We start from the raw sequence: 20504 nt of genomic DNA on the forward strand, positions 1-20504 counted from the left end.
CTGTTTTATAAGTTGGCCTAATGCCGTTCATTCATGGCCTGTGGCATCCTTTTCTACCGTGAATGGATATGGCTTAGTGAACATTTACCCACTCAGCATATATTTACTGAGCACTACTGGGTGCTAGGCAGTGTTTCAGGCATTGGAGATAGAGTGGTGAAAAAGATGCAACCCCTGCCAATCAAGTGGGAGGTACAGACTCTTAGAAGCACAATTCTGTACGAGGTGAGATGTGCGATGACCTGCATATAGATGCCCAGAGAAGGGTCACCTGAGGGAGGAGATAGGGAGGTGGGGAGGAGGGGAAGATGGGAGAAAGGGAATGCCTCACGTCCTCAGGCTCAGTGCAGAGTGACCGGCTCATGAACTGCTTTTTTTCCCACAGGCCAAAGCCCAGAAAGTCCTGCAGAAGCTGGGTGATGTGCAGGAAATATTTCACAAGAGGCAAATGAGTCTGATGAAACTGGCAGCCAGACAGACTCGCCCAGTGCAACCCGTGGCCCCGCATCCTGAGTTCTCCCCAAAATGGGTGTCACCAAAAATCCGCCAGCCCTCCACCTTGGGTAGGTTACTTGGGGAAAGAAGTTTTGTGGCTTTATGTTTCATTGATGCCCATGAGGGTTTAGATTATGGTTGCTTAAGATGCATGATGGTTACTGTTTTGACAGATATTATTTAAGATATGGAATAGTACAGTCATTGAAGACATAAATTTAGGTAAAACTGAGTGCCTGTATGCCAGGAAAAGCTCACAGTCTAGTAGAAGAATAATATAAATGCACAAATACCATTAGCGTGAAATAAACTCCATTAAGGACCTTTAAAAGGCCCACAAGATTCTATTAGCAATGGAGGGGTAAAATAGGTTCTTTGAAAAAAAAGAAAAAAAAAGATGAGTCCTTACACCAATCCTACGTGGTCTTGATTACTATAGCTTACTAGTAAGCTTTGAGATCAGGTAGTGTAAGTCTTCCAACTTTGTACTTTTTCAAGATTGTTTTGGCTATTTTAGGTCCTTTTCACGTCCATATAAATTTTACAGTCACCTATCAGTTTCTGCTGGGATGAATATATAGATCACTGAATGAATATATAGATCAATTTGGGGAGAACTTTTATCTCACCAATGTTGAGTCTTCCAATTCTTGAACGTTATAACATTCCACTTATTTAGGTCTTCTTTAATTTCCCTCAACAATATAGTAGTTTTGAGTGTAAAGATCTTAGGCATTTCATGTTTTTAAAAAGCCCTATAATAAATTGAACTTACCATATATAACTATCAATAGGAATATATTTCTGTATAGAAAAATAATCATATCATCTGTGAATAAGGACAGTTTTACTTCTTCTGTTTCAATCTTTATGCTTTTTTTCCCCTTGCCTTATGATGATTGATGGCTGGGACTCTAGTACAATGTTGAATAGAAGTGGTGAGAGCAGACATCCATGTCTTTTCCCAATACGCAGGGAAAAAGTTTATTTTTCACCTTGAAGTACGATGTTAGCAGTAAGTTTTTCACAGATGCCTTTTATAAGATTGAGGAAGTTCCCTTCTATTCCAGTTTGCTAGGAGTTTTATCACGAATGATTATTGAATTTTTCAGATGCTCTATTTGGTGCATATATTGTGATGATCATATTTTTTTCTCCTTTATTGGTTTATATGGTGGATTACAATTATTTCTTTTTAAATGTTAAAACAATCATGCATTCCTGGGTAAACACTCTTGGGTATGATATATGTGTCATTTGTTGCCTCATGTATTTTATTAAGCACATATTCATAATTATTATGTCTTCTAGATACACTGGCCCTTTTATAATTATGAAATATCTCTCCTTCCCTTCTTATCTTTAGTAATAGTCCTTGTCTTGAAGTCTATTTTGTCAGGTATTAATAGAGCCATTCCAGCTTTCTTATGCTTAGTGTTTGCATGATACACTTTTTCCATTCTTCTATTTCTATTTTTAAAGCATATTTCTTGTAGACAGCTATAGTTGGGTCTTGCCTTTTAAAAACATGTTAACCTCTGCTTTCTAATTGGAGTGTTTAGTCGATTTTACATACTATGTAATTATTGATATAGTTGGATTTAGAGCTACTATTTTGTTATTTGTTGTCTATTTGTCTCATATGTTTTTTATTCCTCTGATCTCTTTTCCTGGCTTCTTTTGGGTTAGCCAATTTTTTAGTATTCCATTTTAATTCCTCTACTGGCTTTTTAACATACATACATAACTTTTGCATTGTTTTTTCCCCAGGTGTTTCTTTTAGGGCTTACCATGTGCATCCTTAATTTCTCACAATCTACTTTGAGTTAATATTGTAGCACTTTATGTAAATACAGGAAATTTGCAAAAGTATAGTTCCGTGTGCCCTTTAATCATCCTCTGTGCTATTCTTATCCTAAATAATACATCTACATATGTTACATACCCCAATATTGTGTTATAATTTTTGCTTTAAACAATCATATATCTTTTAAAGAAATTGGGAGAAAGGAAGAAAAAATGAAAAAATAAATAAATATAATTATGTATATAATTTTATATTTTTTATTTATATTTATAATTTTATATATATATATATATATATATATAATTTTATCTTTACCATCCTATTCACCATTTCTGGTGTTCTTTATTCCTTATTGAATTACCATCATGTGTCTTGTCTCTTCAGGCTGAAAACCTTCCTTTGGCATTTCTTGTTTTTCAGGTCTGCAACAAATTCTTTCAGTTTTTATTTATCTGAAAATTATGGGGTCTTTTGGTAACTCTCCATTTAGTACAGCTTACAGTCCCCTGTCTCCTACAACATATTAAACTTTTTAGAATTAAAAAGTTGATAACAGTTTAGTGAATTTCTTTCCTGAATTTTTCCACACACATGCATACACATGCACACTCAGACAGCCTTATGCACACATACCACAGAAACACAAACACTCACACACAGAGAGACATCCTTCTTGGATGTTTGGAAACAGGGCTGGGTTCTCCTTACCTCTCATCTAGGGCTCTTTCCCAAAACTAAATTATGCTCCTTTCGGTGACTTTGCTTCCCTCATTTTTTTTTTTTTTTTAATTTGAGTAAAATTGCTTTACGATGTTGTGTTAGTTTCTGCTGTACAATGAAGTGAATCAGCTATATGTATACCTATATAAAGGACGTATGTTTGTTACAAGTAAACAAAGCAGGAATGATAGATTGTTTCTCAGCTTTTTGAACACAAGATTTCATAGTAGATAATGACCCTCCTAGGATCCACAGATCTTTGACATGTCTGAACAGGTATTGTTGACCTTGGTCAGGCAACTAGCTCATTTTGTATAACAATCCTGCACTTTTGTTTTGGAGATTAACCACCAAGTGTGGATTCTAGCTGATCGCTAACAGGATTTTCAGATACATTTGTCTGATTCCTTAGTAACTGAGTCTGTGCCAAGATAGACTATCATATTTCACAGTGTAAGGAACATGGTCAGAGCTGCTTAGAGACGGGAGCTGGAACCTCAGCTCTGACTCTTGGTAGCCAGGTGTCTTGCGTACAACATTCAACCTCTCTTAAGTACATAAGGAACATGAAAAAATTCTTTTGTGGCTATAATAATAGCTAAAATATACTGAGTGCTTGCCACGATCTAAACACTGTGCATGCTAACTCATTAAGGCCTCATAACAACCCCATAATGTAGGCTTTCTCATTATTCCCCATATACAGATGAAGAAGCTAAGGCTCTTTGATAACGTATGCTTCATGTGTGGAAGAGCAAAACTGGAGCGCTGGCAGCATGGCTCCCACGTCCCTGCCTTTAATTTCATCGCTGTACTTAGCGTTAAGGGAAGGTGCTTCTCAGTCATGGGTGTTGCCAATTAGTGTATGCATTTCCAGCTTCCCGTTATTATGCCTGGAATTACTCAGGTTACAGAGATCCTGTAGAGAATGAGGAGCCCAATGGATTGTCCATTGTTATAAAATAGCTTCAGTGGTCACATAACTCGGGGCAGCAAACAGTGCTTCACTACAGATTTCAACATAACATGTATGGGAAACCCACAGAAAGCCCAAGCTGCTTCCAGTTGGCTCACAGAACTTGAGGCTTGGGAGGGGCCTCTGGAGGCAAGACAGTCAACCTCCGACAAGTCTACCACAGATAAGCATCAGGGTGATATTGGTGGCATTAGCTGGATGACATTTTGGCCATAGGACCCAGAAATGCTCATATCCTGTCCTGGATTAATCACAAGTATCCCATGAGTTTCCCAAAGAAACTGTATATACAAGGGTGGTGATGGTGACAAGAATTCAAGTTACCACTTACTTATTAGCCTTGTAGCCATCACCCCCAATGCAGCCCTCTGGTAAAGCTGGGTTAGAAGCTTCAAGCATAACCAGGGCTTCTCCTACCCAAATCCCAGTCTTACTGCCAAATGGCCATGGAGCTTGAAGAAGGGTATCTCTCAGGTGTCTGAGAGCCCTGTGGGAAGGAGAGGACGGAGGGAGAATGATTGAGAGGGGAGAGCAAGAGCAAGGCTGCCCAATTCCCTCTAGACTCAGCTGATTCTTCACACAGTCATCCTGTCCACTAAAAATACGGTTGCATCAGTTTTGGAATGCAACTGTTAGATCATCAGATTAGCAACGATTTCTGCCTAGGGCAGACATGGACATTCCCTTATATAATCACAGTGTGTTTAAATGGTAAGATTTTAGTATTTTTCAAATTTTCTGTAATAATCACAAATTAATTACCTGTATAATGGAAAAAATATACTCAATAGAATGTGGTACCTAGAATTGAATCTTCTAATCCAAGAACATCAAGTACAATATTATACATTGCAGATGATTAATGCTAAATATCAGGGCATCAAAAGAATCCATGAAGTCTGGAATAGTTAAGGAAGATTTCATGAAGAAAGTGACTTTTTAGCTGGGCCTTAAAATTGGGAATGATGGAAACTATCATTTTTACCACATTACATTTACTGATTTGCTGTGGTTTGATGTTTCCTGTGGTGTTGAGTGTGACTTTTTTCTCTTTGAATCAAGTGCCTGGGATTAAGAACTCTTTCTTTTCTGCATCTCTCCTTCACCTCCAATTTCATCTACTACCTTGGAAATCACTGTAGCAGCTCAGTGAAGCTTTGTTAATCAACTACATCAACATGGTCCAAGTCAGGCTAAGTGCTCTGAGTTATTTATAAGCCAAATTAATGGCAAGTTTTCTTTGTCTCTCTAGCTCCTCATCAGAAAACATCTGAGGAACATTATGTGGAGACGGATTTAAACTCTGTGGAAAAGGAAGATGATGAGACTAAATTTGAAGTCAAGGTATGATCACCTTTCCTTTACTGATAGAAATTTCTGACATAAAATTGCTGCCATAATTATCAATAAACCAATAAATTGTGTTTCCCTATTTCATACCTACCATCACCTCCAGAAGATGTGCCATAAAGGCACGTAGCACAGACTAGTGCTCCCAAGAGATGAGGTTTGTAGAATTTCATCCTTTCCTTTCTTCTTAATTGCAAATAGAAACCAAAAGCTCTTTAGTCATAATGTACATAATTGTTGGTAGATATTGTTTTATTGAAGGAAAAGTCATTTTGTTCATTCCTATAATCTGACTTCATATTTAAAATTGGTAGAACAGTGTATGGTTTATATATAAAAAGAACATGACAGGGCTTCCCTGGTGGCGCAGTGGTTAAGAATCCACCTGCCAATGCAGGGGACACGGGTTTGAGCCCTGGTCCGGGAAGATCCCACATGCCGCGGAGCAACTAAGCCCATGCGCCACAACTACTGAGCCTGCGCTCTAGAGCCCGCAAGCCACAACTACTGAAGCCCGCATGCCACAACTACTGAAGCCCATGCACCTAGAGCCCGTGCACCTAGAGCCCGTGCTCTGCAACAAGAGAAGCCACCGCAATGAGAAGCCCACGCACCACAACGAAGAGTAGCCCCCACTCGCTGCAACTAGAGAAAGCCTGTGTGCAGCAACAAAGACCGAACGCAGCCAAAAATAAATAAATAAATAAATTTATCAAAAAAAAAAAATGACAAAATTACATACAGCTACACACACACGCACATGCATATATAGCTGGTGAACTCTGAATAAGCATTGTGGATTGTGCCAAAGTCATTTTCATGCTTTTGATACTATACTCTAGTTGCGTGAGATGTTAACATTGAAGGAGGTTGGGGGAAGAGTACATGGGACTTCTCTGTACATTTCTTTGCAGACTCATGTGAATCTATATAATTATTTCAAAATAAAAGTTAAAAAAAAAAGAGCATAAGCTTTGGAATCTGGCAGACCTAGACTTAAGTGACATAACCTCTCTAAACCTCAGTTTCTCATCTGTAAAAATGGGAATAACAATAGCTACCCCCTGAAACTGCTTTGAGCATCAAGAGAAAATCTGAAAATGGCCAAGCACTATATAATCGTAAAGTTACATTATATTTAAAAACCCAAGCAAAATGAATTGTGAATATATGTTGCTGCACAGCAACCCCAGAAGGGGTCCCTTTCCTCTGCCTCACTAAAAAATTAAGATCTGGCTGACTGAATGGTTCTGAAACAGAAGCCAGTAGACCATGGGCTCAAATGGACTTCAGCAATAGTTCGTATCCATCATCAATTCCCAATGTGTCCAAATCTAGGCCCCCCACAGAGACTCCACTGACCATTAAGGAGTCAGGCAGAAAGCAAGTCTTAGGCTTTTCTTCCTGGAGGCAGAAACAATGTGGGAACTAGTTCCCAGCAGACTTTTCTTAGAGAGAGAAAGCTGCATTCTTCTGTCAGTTTGTTCAGTCATCCTTCTGTATTCTGGGCAGATGAGGACACTGTCATAGCTATTTTGGAATCCCTCATGGTTGGAGTTATTGCATCACCATGTCTTCCAGAGTTAGGAAACAGTCTCCAATTTCATACAGCCTTGTAATTTTTTTTTTTTTTTTTTTGGTAGTGTCTTAGTCTGGTTTTGGTATCAGGGTAATAGTGGCTTCATAGAGTAACTTTGGGAGTGTTCCCTCCTCTTCAGCCTTTTGGAAAAGTTTGAGAAGGATCAGTATTAGTTCTTCTTTGTATGTTTGGTAGAATTCCCCAGTGAAGCCATCTGGTCCTGAACTTTTGTTTGCAGGGAGGTTTTTTTTGTTTGTTTTTTTGTTTTTTATTACAGATTCTATCTCACTTTTAGTGATCGGTCTGTTCAAATTATCTATTTCTTCTTGACTCAGTTTTGGTGGGCTGTATGTTTCTAGGAACTTATCCATTTCTTCCAGGTTTTCCAGTTGGCATATAGTTGTTCATAGTATATCATCCAGTCTTGATCAGTCATTTTTTGAAATGGGCAAATGTAACTAAAATTCACCTGACTTGACATTCATGAAGTCTGTGAAATCATTAGGTAATATAAAAAGGATTTAATTCACCTTCAAAACTGAGCATCACTCTACCATTTTCTGTACACTGGTCTTCAAAGAATGTCATCTCTGAAGGTGAGGGCCGTGTCAAGTGCACCAGAGTCCAGATTGGGCACCTGAACGCATATGCCATTGCATTGACTCACAATGTGATTGGACTCACTTCATATCTCTGTGACTTACTTTGCCCATCTTTAGACAACATATTTATGACCTGCACACTTCGTAAAGATGCTGTGGGAGTTGTAAGTATGTTAAGGTTCTCATATATAAGAATTAAAATTAGAGTAAATTATTTCAATAATTGTAAACAATACAACGAGTGCTATTGTTTTATTTGTTGTAAAAGAAAAAAAGGAAATATTGTCAATAAACATAAAGCACCTTTCCTCAGGGAAGACCTCAAGTATTTAAGGCCAAAAGTTTCCATAAGCTACATTCATTATTTACTCCTGTGTTACATACTTATAAAAATAGACACTGCAGGAGCAGGGGTGGAGATAGAATCAGAGGCCAGCAGGGTTGGAAAATGCTGAGTAGAATTCAAAAAGCCCTGACCACCAGATTTCTGGTTTCTTCCTTCTGCTGTGCTATTTGTTTAATTCAGGCTCCAAGCCCATCCTGCTAAGAAGCTCTCTCCCCCTGTGTTTAGGCAGATCACCAACAGCATAGGTACTGCTAAGCAGGCACAGGTACATGCTACCGTCATCCTTCTTTGCTTGTGTTGCTTTTTCCCTTACTGTTGCCTTGTTTGGGTATTTAACGAAGGGCTTTTCCCAAAAGAACATATATATTAACAGTCAAGGGAGAAAAGGAAGCAGGTAGGAACAAAGGCTGCCCAACTTCCTAATTTTGGAAAACAGTGGCTGCTCAGACTTCTGCTTCTAAAGCCCAGGGCTATGAGAAGAGTGAGCAGAATCCACAGCCGTGAAAACTATGAATAGGAAGAAAGGGGATTTGTGCACCAAATCCCCAAATCCTGGACTTAGAAATCAATTTAGGATCCGTAAATGCAATTAGTGTTTTCCAAGGTGGGTAGTATAACCAGGGAAATCATCATTCCAAAATATGTAAGAAAACTAGTAAGAAAAAAAGTAGGTTAGAAAAGAAGGTTTAGATTCATCTCTGCACGGTCCAAAAGGGGGACAAGGAGGTTGATCACCATCAAGAACAATCACTGCTGCTTGTGTTTTGTGGCCACTGTCCAAGACAGATGACCAGGATAAGTAGGAGAACATGCATCTGACTCTGGGTGACAATTCTGACACCTTTTTGGCCTTAGGCCTGGAACTGAAAGATGAAATGAAGGCATAGCCAGTCTAGGAGAGTGAATCATAACATTGTGATAAATGCCCCTCCTTGCCCTCAAGAGTAAATGCTCACAGGGGGAAAAAAAAAAAAAAAAAAAGGCTATAAACCCAAACCATTCATGATTGCTGCTGGAGTCACTGATACTCACTACCTGCAACTAAAATCATGATAAGGTCTTACCATCAGCAGAGAACTCATTCCCAAAAAAGGCGTTCCCTCTTCTCCGGCAGGAGAATCCTTGGGGTGCCAGTTCGCAGGAACTTGACAAGCTTAACTTGAGGAGGCGGCTGAGATTCTCGGGGCCATCTGGCAGCTGTGAGGGCTGCGCTTGGCTCACTGACACTGTCTGGGAAAGTCATGGTGGAGTCCTTCCCTGTGGCTCCTAGCAGTAGTGATGTGGCTACTTTCTACCCTTCCCGTCACCAGTTGGAAGCTGAAAGCATGACTCACCGGGGCTGCTTTCCCTGGGGTGCTCACATCACGGCCTCTTTGGAGGTGGAAAGAAGCCAAAGGCTGATGAGGATTTCTTTTTCCTGCATGTCAACCCTCAGAAAAAAGGAAGAGCTACTGGTTGTGTGAGCACCAACGAACAGTGTTCCTGGGCATCTATTAAAGTCGTTGAAAATAGCGAGGTCTTTTCATGCTTCTGGGCAAACAGGCTCCTTCATAAAAATTTTTTAAAAACAAAAAAAGTCAAGGCAGGAAGAGAACAGAGAGGCGAGGGAAGGGTTGCTAACACTGACTTAGGGCCAGACATTGTGCTGGGTGCTGTGTGTACCTGATTTCATCTCAAGTCCTCAGTACCCTGTGAGGAAGATGATGTCTCCTTTGTTTTATCTGTGATGCTGTTGAGGCTCTGAGGAGCTAAGTGAGTTTCCCCAAGTCTCACACAACTAGTAAATGATCGAACTGGAATCTGAAATTAGCAGTTTACTTAATCTAGCAGTTTCCTAATCTATCTAATTTAACCTGTCTACCGGATTACTTACTTAATCTACCTAACTAGCAGTTTACTTAGCCTTTCATCCCCTAAATTTCTTCTTCTGCAAAATGGAGTTAAATAAAGTAATCTCACAGGTGGCTGATTAAATGAGAAATATATGGAAAGCACCTAGCATGATGCCTGACATACAGAAGATTCTTAGTAATGTTAGTTTCCCATTTAATCCTATGTTTACAGATAGAATGTTTTGTGTAAAAGATGAAAAGAAGCTGAAGGAAGGTTGGATTCAGGTCTTAAATTAAATAGCTTCTCCTAATCTCGAATATGTATCTTTTTGTCAAATGATAAGAGATCAGGGCCAAATTTAGTTTTTTGCTTTCTCACTCTTCTGAATCCCAAAATCTTTCATTTACCTTTCTGTTTCTCACCAAGAGAACTATGTGAACCATAAGCACATTTCACTGTTCACTTTCTGTGATGTTTAAAGTCTGGTCATTCTTAGAGATTCAAAAAATCCACCAAATCTTGATCTCCCCAGCCAAGCTCTCTGAACAATATCTAGAATGAAGATTCTCAAGGTTTCCTGTGTACTACAACCCTGAGAAGCTTATTCATAATGCAGATTTTCAGGCTCCACCCACAGAGACACTGATTCAGGAGGTCTGGGTTAGGGTCCAGGAATATGACTTTTTTTTTTTTAATTTTATCTTATTTATTTATTTATTTATTTTTGGCTGCGGTGGGTGTTCATTGCTGCACGCGGGCTTTCTCTAGTTGCAGTGAGCAGGGGCTACTCTTTGTTGCGGTGTGCGGGCTTCTCCTTGCAGTGGCTTCTCATTGCAGAGCACAGGCTCTAGGTGCGCGGGTTTCAGTAGTTGTGGCTCGCTGGCTCTAGAGCACAGGCTTAGTAGTTGTGGCGCACGGGCTTTGTTGCTCTGTGGCATGTGGGATCTTCCCGGACCAGGGCTCAAACCCTTGTCCCCTGCATTGGCAGGCAGATTCTTAACCACCGCGCCACCAGGGAAGCCCCGGAATACGACTTTTTAACTTATGCATTTGGTGACTAGACTGCAGGTGGTACAAGGGACTGCACTTTTGGTCACATTGGCCTAGAGGCTATATTCATAGGCCATTGGGATAAAGAAGAAATCATTAAGGTAGATATGGATCTCTTAGGCTAATACAGAGTCCAAAATGCAGGAGAGTGAGGATGTGACTAAATTAATGTATGAGAATGTATTTTTCACTGAGGGAACTACATGAGAAAAAAGAGAGAATAACAGTAAGACCACTGTTGGCTTTGCCCTCTCATCAATAAAAAATGGACATGACTAAAATATTTGATGTATCCAATTTGGGTGGCTTATTCAGCTCAATTTAATATATATCAAAGCAATTGCTATGGGTCACCTATGGGAAACAATTCTAACGTGGGGCCTAAACTCAGGAAACTTACAAGTTTCATGGGGGAAACAACATATTTCCAATAATTTATAATATAAAGCAGAATGACCTACCTCTAGTAAAAGGAATATAATGTGTTAGAAGGCAGAAGAGGGAACAGTTCATAGCAAGTATGTCGGGGTGTTTTTTTCCAAAGGAGGTGGCATTTGAACTTAATTTTTTTAAGAGTTTTTTTAAAATTTATTTATTTTTCTTTATTTTTTTTGGCTTCGTCGGGTCTTAGTCGCGGCACGCGGGCTCTTCATTGCCACGCGCGGGCTTCTCCCTAGTTGTGGCACACGGGCTCCAAGGCACATGGGCTCCAAGGCGCGTGGGCTCTGTAGTTGTGGCGCACGGGCTCTCTCACTGAGGCACGTGAGCTCAGTACTTGTGGCACGTGGGCTTAGTTGCCCCGTGGCATGTGGGATCTTAGTTCCCCAACCAGGGATCGAACCCACGTCCCCTGCACTGGAAGGCAGATTCTTTACCACTGGACCACCAGGGAAGTCCCTGAACTTAATTTTAAAGAATAAATACAACTTTGAAAGGTGGATAAGATAGAGAAGGGCATTCCAGGATGGGGAAGGATGTAAAGCCTCAGAAGTCTGAAGGGAGCATAGGCTATTCTGGGAATAGTCCAAGAAAGCTGGGAAGGTAGACCAAAGGCAGGTTGCTGAAGGCTTTGGTTGAGGGCTGTTGCCAGCAAGGGCACTTGTGTATCGGTTTGACATTGGTACAGCAATGAAGAGTAAATTAGATGAAGAGAGGCAGGCTGACCAGCTGCCAGCAGTTGTCACAGTCCAGGTGAGACTTCGATGTTGAGAGCCGTGGCCGTGGCAAAAAAGGAGATGGGCAGAGCTCATACCCATTAGTCCAGGTGTTCTCCCCAGTGCCTGGAATGCTCTAGACTGTCAGAGAAAGTTTGATGAATGAAGGAATAGATCAAGGCAGAGAAATAAGGGGATAGATTTAATAGGGAGGAAAAAGAAGATACTGAAAATACCTTCAAGGTTTCCATCTTGGAATCTTCATTGAATGAATTTGTTGGCCAATATAGAGTACTCGGCGGAACAGTAGAAAGTGAGCACTTATGCAGGCTGAGTCCAGCATTTGTGGTCTCGTGAATCTATAACAGTAACCTACACACTCTCTTTCTGTTAGCTGGGCTATACTCCTCCCCACAGCAGCAAGAGTCAACCAGTTGGCCTTGAGGTTATTTGGAAATTAACTAGGTTAGGGCACTTTTGCAAATCTAATAAAGCATTTTTCAAATTTGTGATTTTATTTATGAGTTAAGTAAGATTTACAGACATGTAAAAATTGTTACATTAACATTTATGCATTAAAGTTAAAATCACATGAAATCAAACAGTCTGAGAAAATTCAGGATGTATGGACAACTTCTTTTCAACGTCCTTGGCTTACTTATTTCCTCCACATTTTCTTGGTTTGGGAATGGGAGAAAGGTATCTTGTGACATGTTTCTCACTTTCTGATATTTTTAACAGAACTACAGACTTGCATATCATTGGTAAAACAACGTTGCAATGTTTGCAGTTTTTTAAGAAAACATTTCCCCCATAAACAAAGACTATAAGTAATGTTTAGAGTATTAGTCCAGCCTATAAATGCCAATTTAACCAGTAAGAACATTGAACTAATTACTAACAAGTCTAGCTGCAAAACTCAAGATTTAGATAAAAGAGACCCTGGAAAAATTTTGTAAAGTTTTCATCTGGGACCCATTTCCTTATCTTTCCCTAGTCGTTTCCCCTTTCCACAAAGCTTCAGGACCAGTTACGCCTGTCTCCTCAAGCCCTCCAAAGGGCTTCAGTCTATAAAATGTCCTAAAACCTTCCTCTTACCTCGCCACCCCTCCCCTCCCTCTTGGAAGTCTCCTCCCAATGCAGCTGATCTGGACTAGAAGTGGGAGAAATCTGAATGAGCTAGTTCACAGCAATGCATGGCTGAGTGACTGACAGCCCCTTAACCCTCCTGCAAACACTTGCCATCTTTTAAAACGGACTGACTGCCCTATTATCTAAAGGAATCTTTAGGTAGTGGCTTCTTCAGGCAATGCCAGTGAAGTGTACGAAAAGATGTGCTGGAAAAAGGCCAACGAGAGGGAGCAAATAGGACAGACCAGCCGGGTAGGAATTCACTTGAAGGATAGATTCTCTAGGTGGTTCCTGTTCTTCCGAAGTCCTTCCTATTCTCCACATCAGAACCCACTGAATCTCAAAAATCGGGGGGGTGGGGTTTCCCCTTCCCCAGCAGTTCCAGCAATGGAGAGGGGAGGCTACTTTTTCCCAAGGCTGATGTTTTTCACTCTGGGAAACAGAGTGTCTCTAAGGCCACCCTGGACTGAGGCTGGAGGTGACTGCCCTTTGGAGAGGTTTCCTTTCCTTTCCTTCCTGCTCTCCTCCTCTAAGCTGTGCCATTCTATAATTATTCAGTGATTCTTACTTGTCATACCTCTTTTACTTTCTCAGGTTTTCATAATTAATTTACAATCCCAGAAAAGACTTAATAACCTTAAACGCTTCTTTCAATGACCACTCTTCATGCTTTAAATGAAGAGGGTGGTTCAGCTCCTTATCTGCCTTACCTTTTCTCTCTCAGAATTAGGTCTAGCAGCTTTCCTTTTTAAGAAATGTGATAATATAATAAATCATACTTTTACCTTAAATTACCAGATACCATCTCTTTAAAAGAGTTGGAGCTGAAATTGCTCTCCAAGCATTCCTAAAATCATAATGGGAAATCACCTAACTTGAGGGAAAAATTTGATTCTGTTTCAAATGTTGCTCTCTCTCCTTTGGGGAAGAAAAAAAATGTTAATAATCAATTGAAAATTACCTCTTGATAATTTTTAAAATATAAGTTTAAAAAAGATAGATTCTTCAGAGAAATTGAAATAAATTTTTTTTTACAAAAAATTCCTTCAGGTTTGGCACTTCACCTGTTTTTTTTTCAAATTTTGAAAATATGTCTTTCTTCAAAATATGGGGAGACAAAACAGATTCTATGTTGCTGAGAAGATACAGGAAGTCATCATTAAAGGTGATCCTAGAAAACCTGCATGTGGGTTGGTGTCATTTTGAAACCAGAGAGAGGCTAGGGTGCAGGTGGGGGTCAGGGAGTGACGCTGGGCCTGGAGCAGCTGCCAGCCTGCCTGCCTTCACTGCCACCCTTTTTCTTCAGAATAAAAGGAACGTACAGGAGGAGGGAGTCTCCCACCTGATTGGCCTCCCAACAGAGTAGTTTATGGGTTGGTTCCCTTTTAAAGCAGTTGACTGAGAAAATCCCTTCTTTGGTGCCCTGAAGCATCCCCAAGTCAGGGTGACTGAAGGGAAACAGGATATGATTTCACAAGAAACTTAGTGCTCTGCTTTAAAATCACCTCACTGTATAATTCACTGAGGCTCATAAGGAAACCCTAACAAAGAAATAAAGCAGCAATTGGTGGGTTGGTCTGCGGTCAGTTTTCTCGGTCCATTATTTGAATCAAAGGACCAATATTTGAAAAAAGCAAGCATTTATTTGAATATGCTCTCTTCCTCCTAGAGCTTTCAGGAAGCTTAATTTAAAATTTTCCCAAAAGTACTCTGGCTACAATTGAGCTTTCATCTCAAAATTGGAAGCAACAGCACTTATGTTGGTATTTTATATTATAAGCAGAGAAACGTTTCATAGCCAAATGAAACATCTCCCTCATTTTACACAGAAGGAAATGCATGCCCAGGGAGATTAAGTGACAGCCAACATCTCCCAGCTAGTGAGAAATATGGGGTCCAGTAGCAACTATCCAGCAATTACTGAAGGTCAGCATGTTGAGTGCTTTACATAATTACCTATTGTAATCCCCACACAGTAGATATTAAAGAGCCAACCATAAATGTCATTTATTCTTTTCTTTGTGCTAAGCATTTTAATACATTATCTCTAATTACCACATAAACCTTCTGATGCAGATGTAATACCCCTATTTTACTGATAGAGAACTAAGGTGCTACCCAAGGCCACTTCTTTAAAAGTAAGTCAGGGATTCCCACCCAGATTTACCTCTCACACCTCAGTTTGCATTCTTTTCACTCTTTAAGAGGTTTTCAAATTGCAGGTCACAATGGTGATAGTGAACTCAGTTTGGTGGGTTCACCAGCATTTTAAAAAAATAAATAAATAAACAAGGGAATGGGATACAATTTAAAAATAGAATGTATCCCATCACAAAATCACACAAACATTTTTCAGTTATATGTACATCTGTTGTATATTTTTTCCCCCACACCAACAAACAATTAATTCTGTACTGTCTAGCTGGAGATAGCATCAGATGCCAAACATTGAGGGCTCGGCCTTATAAGACTGCTCCCATGCCCCTTCAGAGGCCAATTGCAAACCCAGGTTGTCACCTGTGCTTCTGAGAGACTGGCTGGCTGTAGGTGCTTCCTAATAGTTACCTCATTAACATAAACTCAAGTGTGGTTGAAAGGGGTTTGTTATAAATATCAAGACACTCTATCACAAGAAATGTAAAGGGTTTTAGGAGCTCTGTGCCAGAAACAGGATGAAGACCAAATATATATTTCTTATTATAAATCACAATATATGTGTATAAGTGTTATTATGTAAATGTTTTTCCTGTGGGTTGTGGTCAGTTTTTAAAGCCACTGCACCAGAACTAATCCATCTAAACCTTAGCAAAACACTGGTATACAGTGCAGTTAACTGCCGGCTCTTATTAAAAAAGTCCCCAGATCTGCTGTGGATCCTTCCCATACATTCTCAAAAACGTGGGTGTTGTATTCCATCAAACTTGATTGACAGAGGACTCTCCCTCCACCCTGACACCAACTGTCTGACATGTGGCCACAAGAATATGGGTTGACATGACCAAGTCCATGCCTAAGCATTTCAGCAAGCCCATGAGGTCATCTCATGCATGACAAAGTCTATAAATTAGAGGGATGTTATCATTCTGTATAAAATGATAAAGCCCATACCTGCACCTTAAGTCATTGTTATTTTTCCATCACTATACTAGGGTGTCATGAAATAAGAGACTCTACAATCCACCATACTAACAATAGATCAATAGAGTTGGAAAGAGCCCAATTCATTTCACAAGCATAAGCAAGTTTTACAGTGAGAGGGAGTTTTGTTAATAATGGTAGTTACTCTTTCTGAGGGTATTGCATGTTGTGGATTCAAAGATGAATAAGGCTCAAAGGCCAGTGAGTGTTTCTGGCACAGTAACATCACAGAGGAGGAACTAGAAAGGGATGCAATGTAACATTAACTGCCATAGTAATTAGTTCAACATTACATAGAAAATGTGAAGAAAGAGCTTTGGTAGTGTAGTGAAAATACCTAGATTGGTTTGAATCCAGGGACTGGTATTTACTTCTGTATATTGACTGAAATGAAAAATATATTCTAGTCTCTGGTCAAATATAGTTAAGAGAGGGAACTAAAAATTTAGATTCTTATTGAAATGATATCCTATTTTAAAAGAAAAAATATGAACCTGAATGTAAGATTGCTCTTGTATTTTAGAGCTAAATTAACAAAACTAGTATCCCACATCCTCCTTTATTTGTTAGCTGGCTTTCTGGATATGATACCAGATTTGGGAAGACATCTATGAAAAGATAGAAAATCCATGGTTTTCTTTCATACACTGAACACTTTTAAATTGCTGTCTCTGTGGTCTGCATTGTGGATAATGAAACAGCCTTACCTTGACTGCTCTCTGTTAATCCAGGGAGAGGACTCTCTTGCATTGTCTACAACTAACTGAGCAGCCTGTAACTCTCACCTGTTTTGCAAGGTTCTTCCTATCTGTTCATCTGAATCTGGGAAAAGCTCATTGTCCAACTTTTAGCTCTAATCTACAAGGAATCTTTATGTTTGTTCATTAAATTTCCCTTAATAATACTTTTGCAAGAGGGCCCTTTCTAAATCTATACTCCCTTTTGTGAGAATGTAAAATAACTCATTTAAACAGAACCTAGCAGGCAGGAAGAATTCAAATGCTGGCTAATTATCTACTTGTTCATTATTGGTTAATACCCTTATAATACTCCCGTTGCTATCAATATGATATACAAATTCACTTCCTGGTTAAAATGATATTTTCTTGAAAGTAAATTGAGTGGGAGTCTTGTCTCTTTTTGAGAATTAAATGCCTAGTGTTATTCTTTTTTTTTTTTAACTTTTTTTTTTTTTTTAATTTTTTGCCGCGTTGTCTGGCATGTTGGATCTTAGTTCCCCGACCAGGGATCGAACCCGTGCCCCCTGCATTGGCAGCGCAGAGTCTTAACCACTGGACTGCCAGGGAAGTCCGCCCAGTGTTCTGAAAAAGATCTGCAACCCTATGCAGCAGATAGTGCTGTTACAGAAGGGGGTCCCCTTCCAGGGCCCGAGAGTGGGCTGTTGTCTAACACTCGGAAATGAATTGTCCAAGGAGACACACTTACTGACAAAGCAAAAGACTTTATTAGCATGGACATATATACACTACCAAATGTAAAATAGATAGCTAGTGGGAAGCAGCTGCATAACACAGGAAGATCAGCTCGGTGCTTTGTGACCACCTAGAGGGGTGGGATAGGGAGGATGGGAGGGAGATGCAAGAGGGAGGAGATATGGGGATGTATGTATATGTATAGCTGATTCACTTTGTTATAAAGCAGAAACTAACACACCACTGTAAAGCAATTATACTCCAATAAAGATGTTTAAAAAAAAAAAGACTTTATTGGGAAGGGGCACCCGGGCGGAGAGCAGTAGGGTAAGGGAACCCAGGAGAACTGCTCTGCCACATGGCTTGCAGTCTTAGGTTTTATGGTAATGGGGTTAGCTTTCCATGTTGTCTCTGGCCAGTCATCTTGCTTGGCCCATATTTGGTCTGACTCAGGATCTTTCCTGGTGGCACTTCATCTCTCAGCCAAGATGGGTCCCAGCATGAGGGTTTCTGGGAGGTTGGCAGGACAGAGTAGGGCTGGCGTCTCCTCCCTCCTTTTGGCCCCTCCCGGATTCCCCCCGCCGCCAAGGTCTCAGCGGTGGCACACAGTGGAGCAGGGCTTCCGACTACCAGCTGGCTTTAAGCCAGCACTGGTGACCACTGTGCACTGGCCTAAGAAGGCAGTGTGATGCAACGGACTTGTGATTACCAGCCGGTGAAAGTGGACCCTGGACTTATCTCCTCTCTGTCTAGCTCTCTCTCTGGGCTTGGGCAGGCCACAACTTCTCCAGACATTGATTTCTTACCCGGAAAAAAAAACAAAAAAAACAAAACACATTGGATCAAATGATCCCTTTGCTGTCCCTTGTAGCAAACTCTGAATCATTTTTGTGTATCAGCAGGGAAGGGGGAAGAGTACAATGTTAATAGTCCCTGCATTATTAAGGAAAAAGGATACCTGCTTTTGTGAATGAGTTTTTGATGTTCCTGAAGGAAGCCTCAACGGGAAACTGTAAAAGATCCACAGAGTGGTTGGGGATAACCCAAGAAAGAAAGAGAAAGATGAGAAACTGAATATGTTGCTTATCTAGAAAATTAAAAACAACAGCAAAACAAAGACATTTAGGAATAGAAAAATATAGGTAAGAGCCCTCCTCCCCCAAACAAATAGATGATCTTACCAAAATTTCTTTCACTTCAGAATGAAGAAATACTTGAAAGCAGTCATGATGGGGAGAACCCTGAGCCAGAGCAGCTTGACAGTTCCAAAAATCTTTCCCCCAGCAGGTAAGACTGCACATCTCTTTGTAGAAGTCATTTTAACCCTTTAGAGGTGTGGGGGTAATGGGGGAGGAGGGTAGGGTATGCTCTGTTTTAAATCTCATCACTTATCTTTCCTAGATCAAATCACATATTCTGTATACTAACCTTCATTGTGTACCGGAGAAAAAAACTCATGAATCTCATAAAAGCAACAAGCAAGGGCTGAAAATGGCACCTCATAAACCAGGCTTCCCAAGATACTCAGTTTTTAAAAACAGTGTATTATCAAGAAAATAGTAAATGAAAAACTATTGCTAATATTGATTGAATTATTGGTTTTAAAGCATTTAAAGGATATAGGTTCCCCATAAACACAATTTATACAAATGTAATGCTATTTTTGGCCTACAGCAAGGTGTTTGCATGCATGTGAATGTTCTGCAGATCAGAAAGCCTAAATTATGGCAGTTAAGACCAAAAGCATGAGAGGAAATTCATTTTTTTAAAAAATTTTCCTTGTACTCAGAATCCCCATCATTACCTCTATTCTAGCCTTTGTCACATTGTTTTACCCACACCATTTGACTTATTCATTTATGAGCTGCTTTTATCCCAAGGGTCTGTCATGTTTAGCTCTTAGCAGGCCTCCAAAAAAATGCCTGTAGAATGAATGAACAAACATCTTTAGGAATTTGCCCCTTGATTAAAGCCAGTATTAGTTTAATTAGATTACTTCTTAGTCTTTCACTTTAAGGTGTACTCAAGGAAACGTGGGCTCTTACTGGTTGAAATATACCTTTGAGTTATAGTAAATGGCCCAATTCAGCATATCTGAAAGTGTATTTAGTTGGGTTATGTCTGAAAAGCACCACCTGGCAATGTATTCTGTTGTTTTCCTTAAGTGACAGTATATCATTGGGGACTTTTCTATTACTACAACCATACTTACTTTTATAATTGTAATTTTATAGTTCTTATAATGAATCCTTGATGAATTATTGTATTAATTTACAGGAAATGATTAAATCATACTTCTAATGAGAAATGCAAATGGGAGAAGTTACAGCATTTAATGAAACAAAAATATCTAAGATTCTTGCAAAAGAACTTTGAGAAAAGGCAAAATTAGCCAGTGGATTAAGGAGACAGGAGAATCTATAAGACTACTGTTTTAGTTCTACCGCCAGCTTTGAATAAATACTATAAGATCACCATCTTTGCTGCAACAGTTTAATCTATATTTCCTTATTCATTTTTGATTTTATAGATTTGAGTTTTTATGTATAACTGATACAAATTTGTTGGGCTAGAGTTGATAGGTACAATATGCCTGGCACATAGTAAGCATTCAGATTTTGTTGAATTATAAGCTTTTAAGTAGTGCAGGTAAAATGTTATACCAGATAGTGTCCATTAAGGGCTCTGAATAATTAATCTCTTTTCATTTTTGGATGGCTTGCCAGAATAACATTACTTTATTATATTTGGAAAAAATAATGATTCTAAGCACTATGTGATAGCACTGTGCATAGTCCCTACCTTTATAACTTATATTTTAACTAGGAAAAAACACATGAAATGATTCCTAGGTAGCACAATAAAATATTTGATTAAGTATATATTTTAG

General features: G+C 39.6%; 1 protein-coding gene across 1 annotated transcript in view; it reads left to right on the top strand.

Annotated features, from left to right (window-relative positions):
- MCF2L2 (MCF.2 cell line derived transforming sequence-like 2) overlaps positions 1–20504 on the top strand; it is a 199538-nt gene that overhangs the window by 98418 nt on the left and 80616 nt on the right. The window contains exons 13-15 of the mRNA XM_061192749.1: positions 386–563; positions 5251–5342; positions 18816–18901. Of these exons, the coding sequence (XP_061048732.1) occupies positions 386–563; positions 5251–5342; positions 18816–18901 (356 nt within the window). The remainder of the gene's footprint in view (positions 1–385; positions 564–5250; positions 5343–18815; positions 18902–20504) is intronic.

Source organism: Eubalaena glacialis, chromosome 6 (genome assembly GCF_028564815.1).
Source record: "Eubalaena glacialis isolate mEubGla1 chromosome 6, mEubGla1.1.hap2.+ XY, whole genome shotgun sequence".
NCBI classification, from domain to species: domain Eukaryota; kingdom Metazoa; phylum Chordata; class Mammalia; order Artiodactyla; family Balaenidae; genus Eubalaena; species Eubalaena glacialis.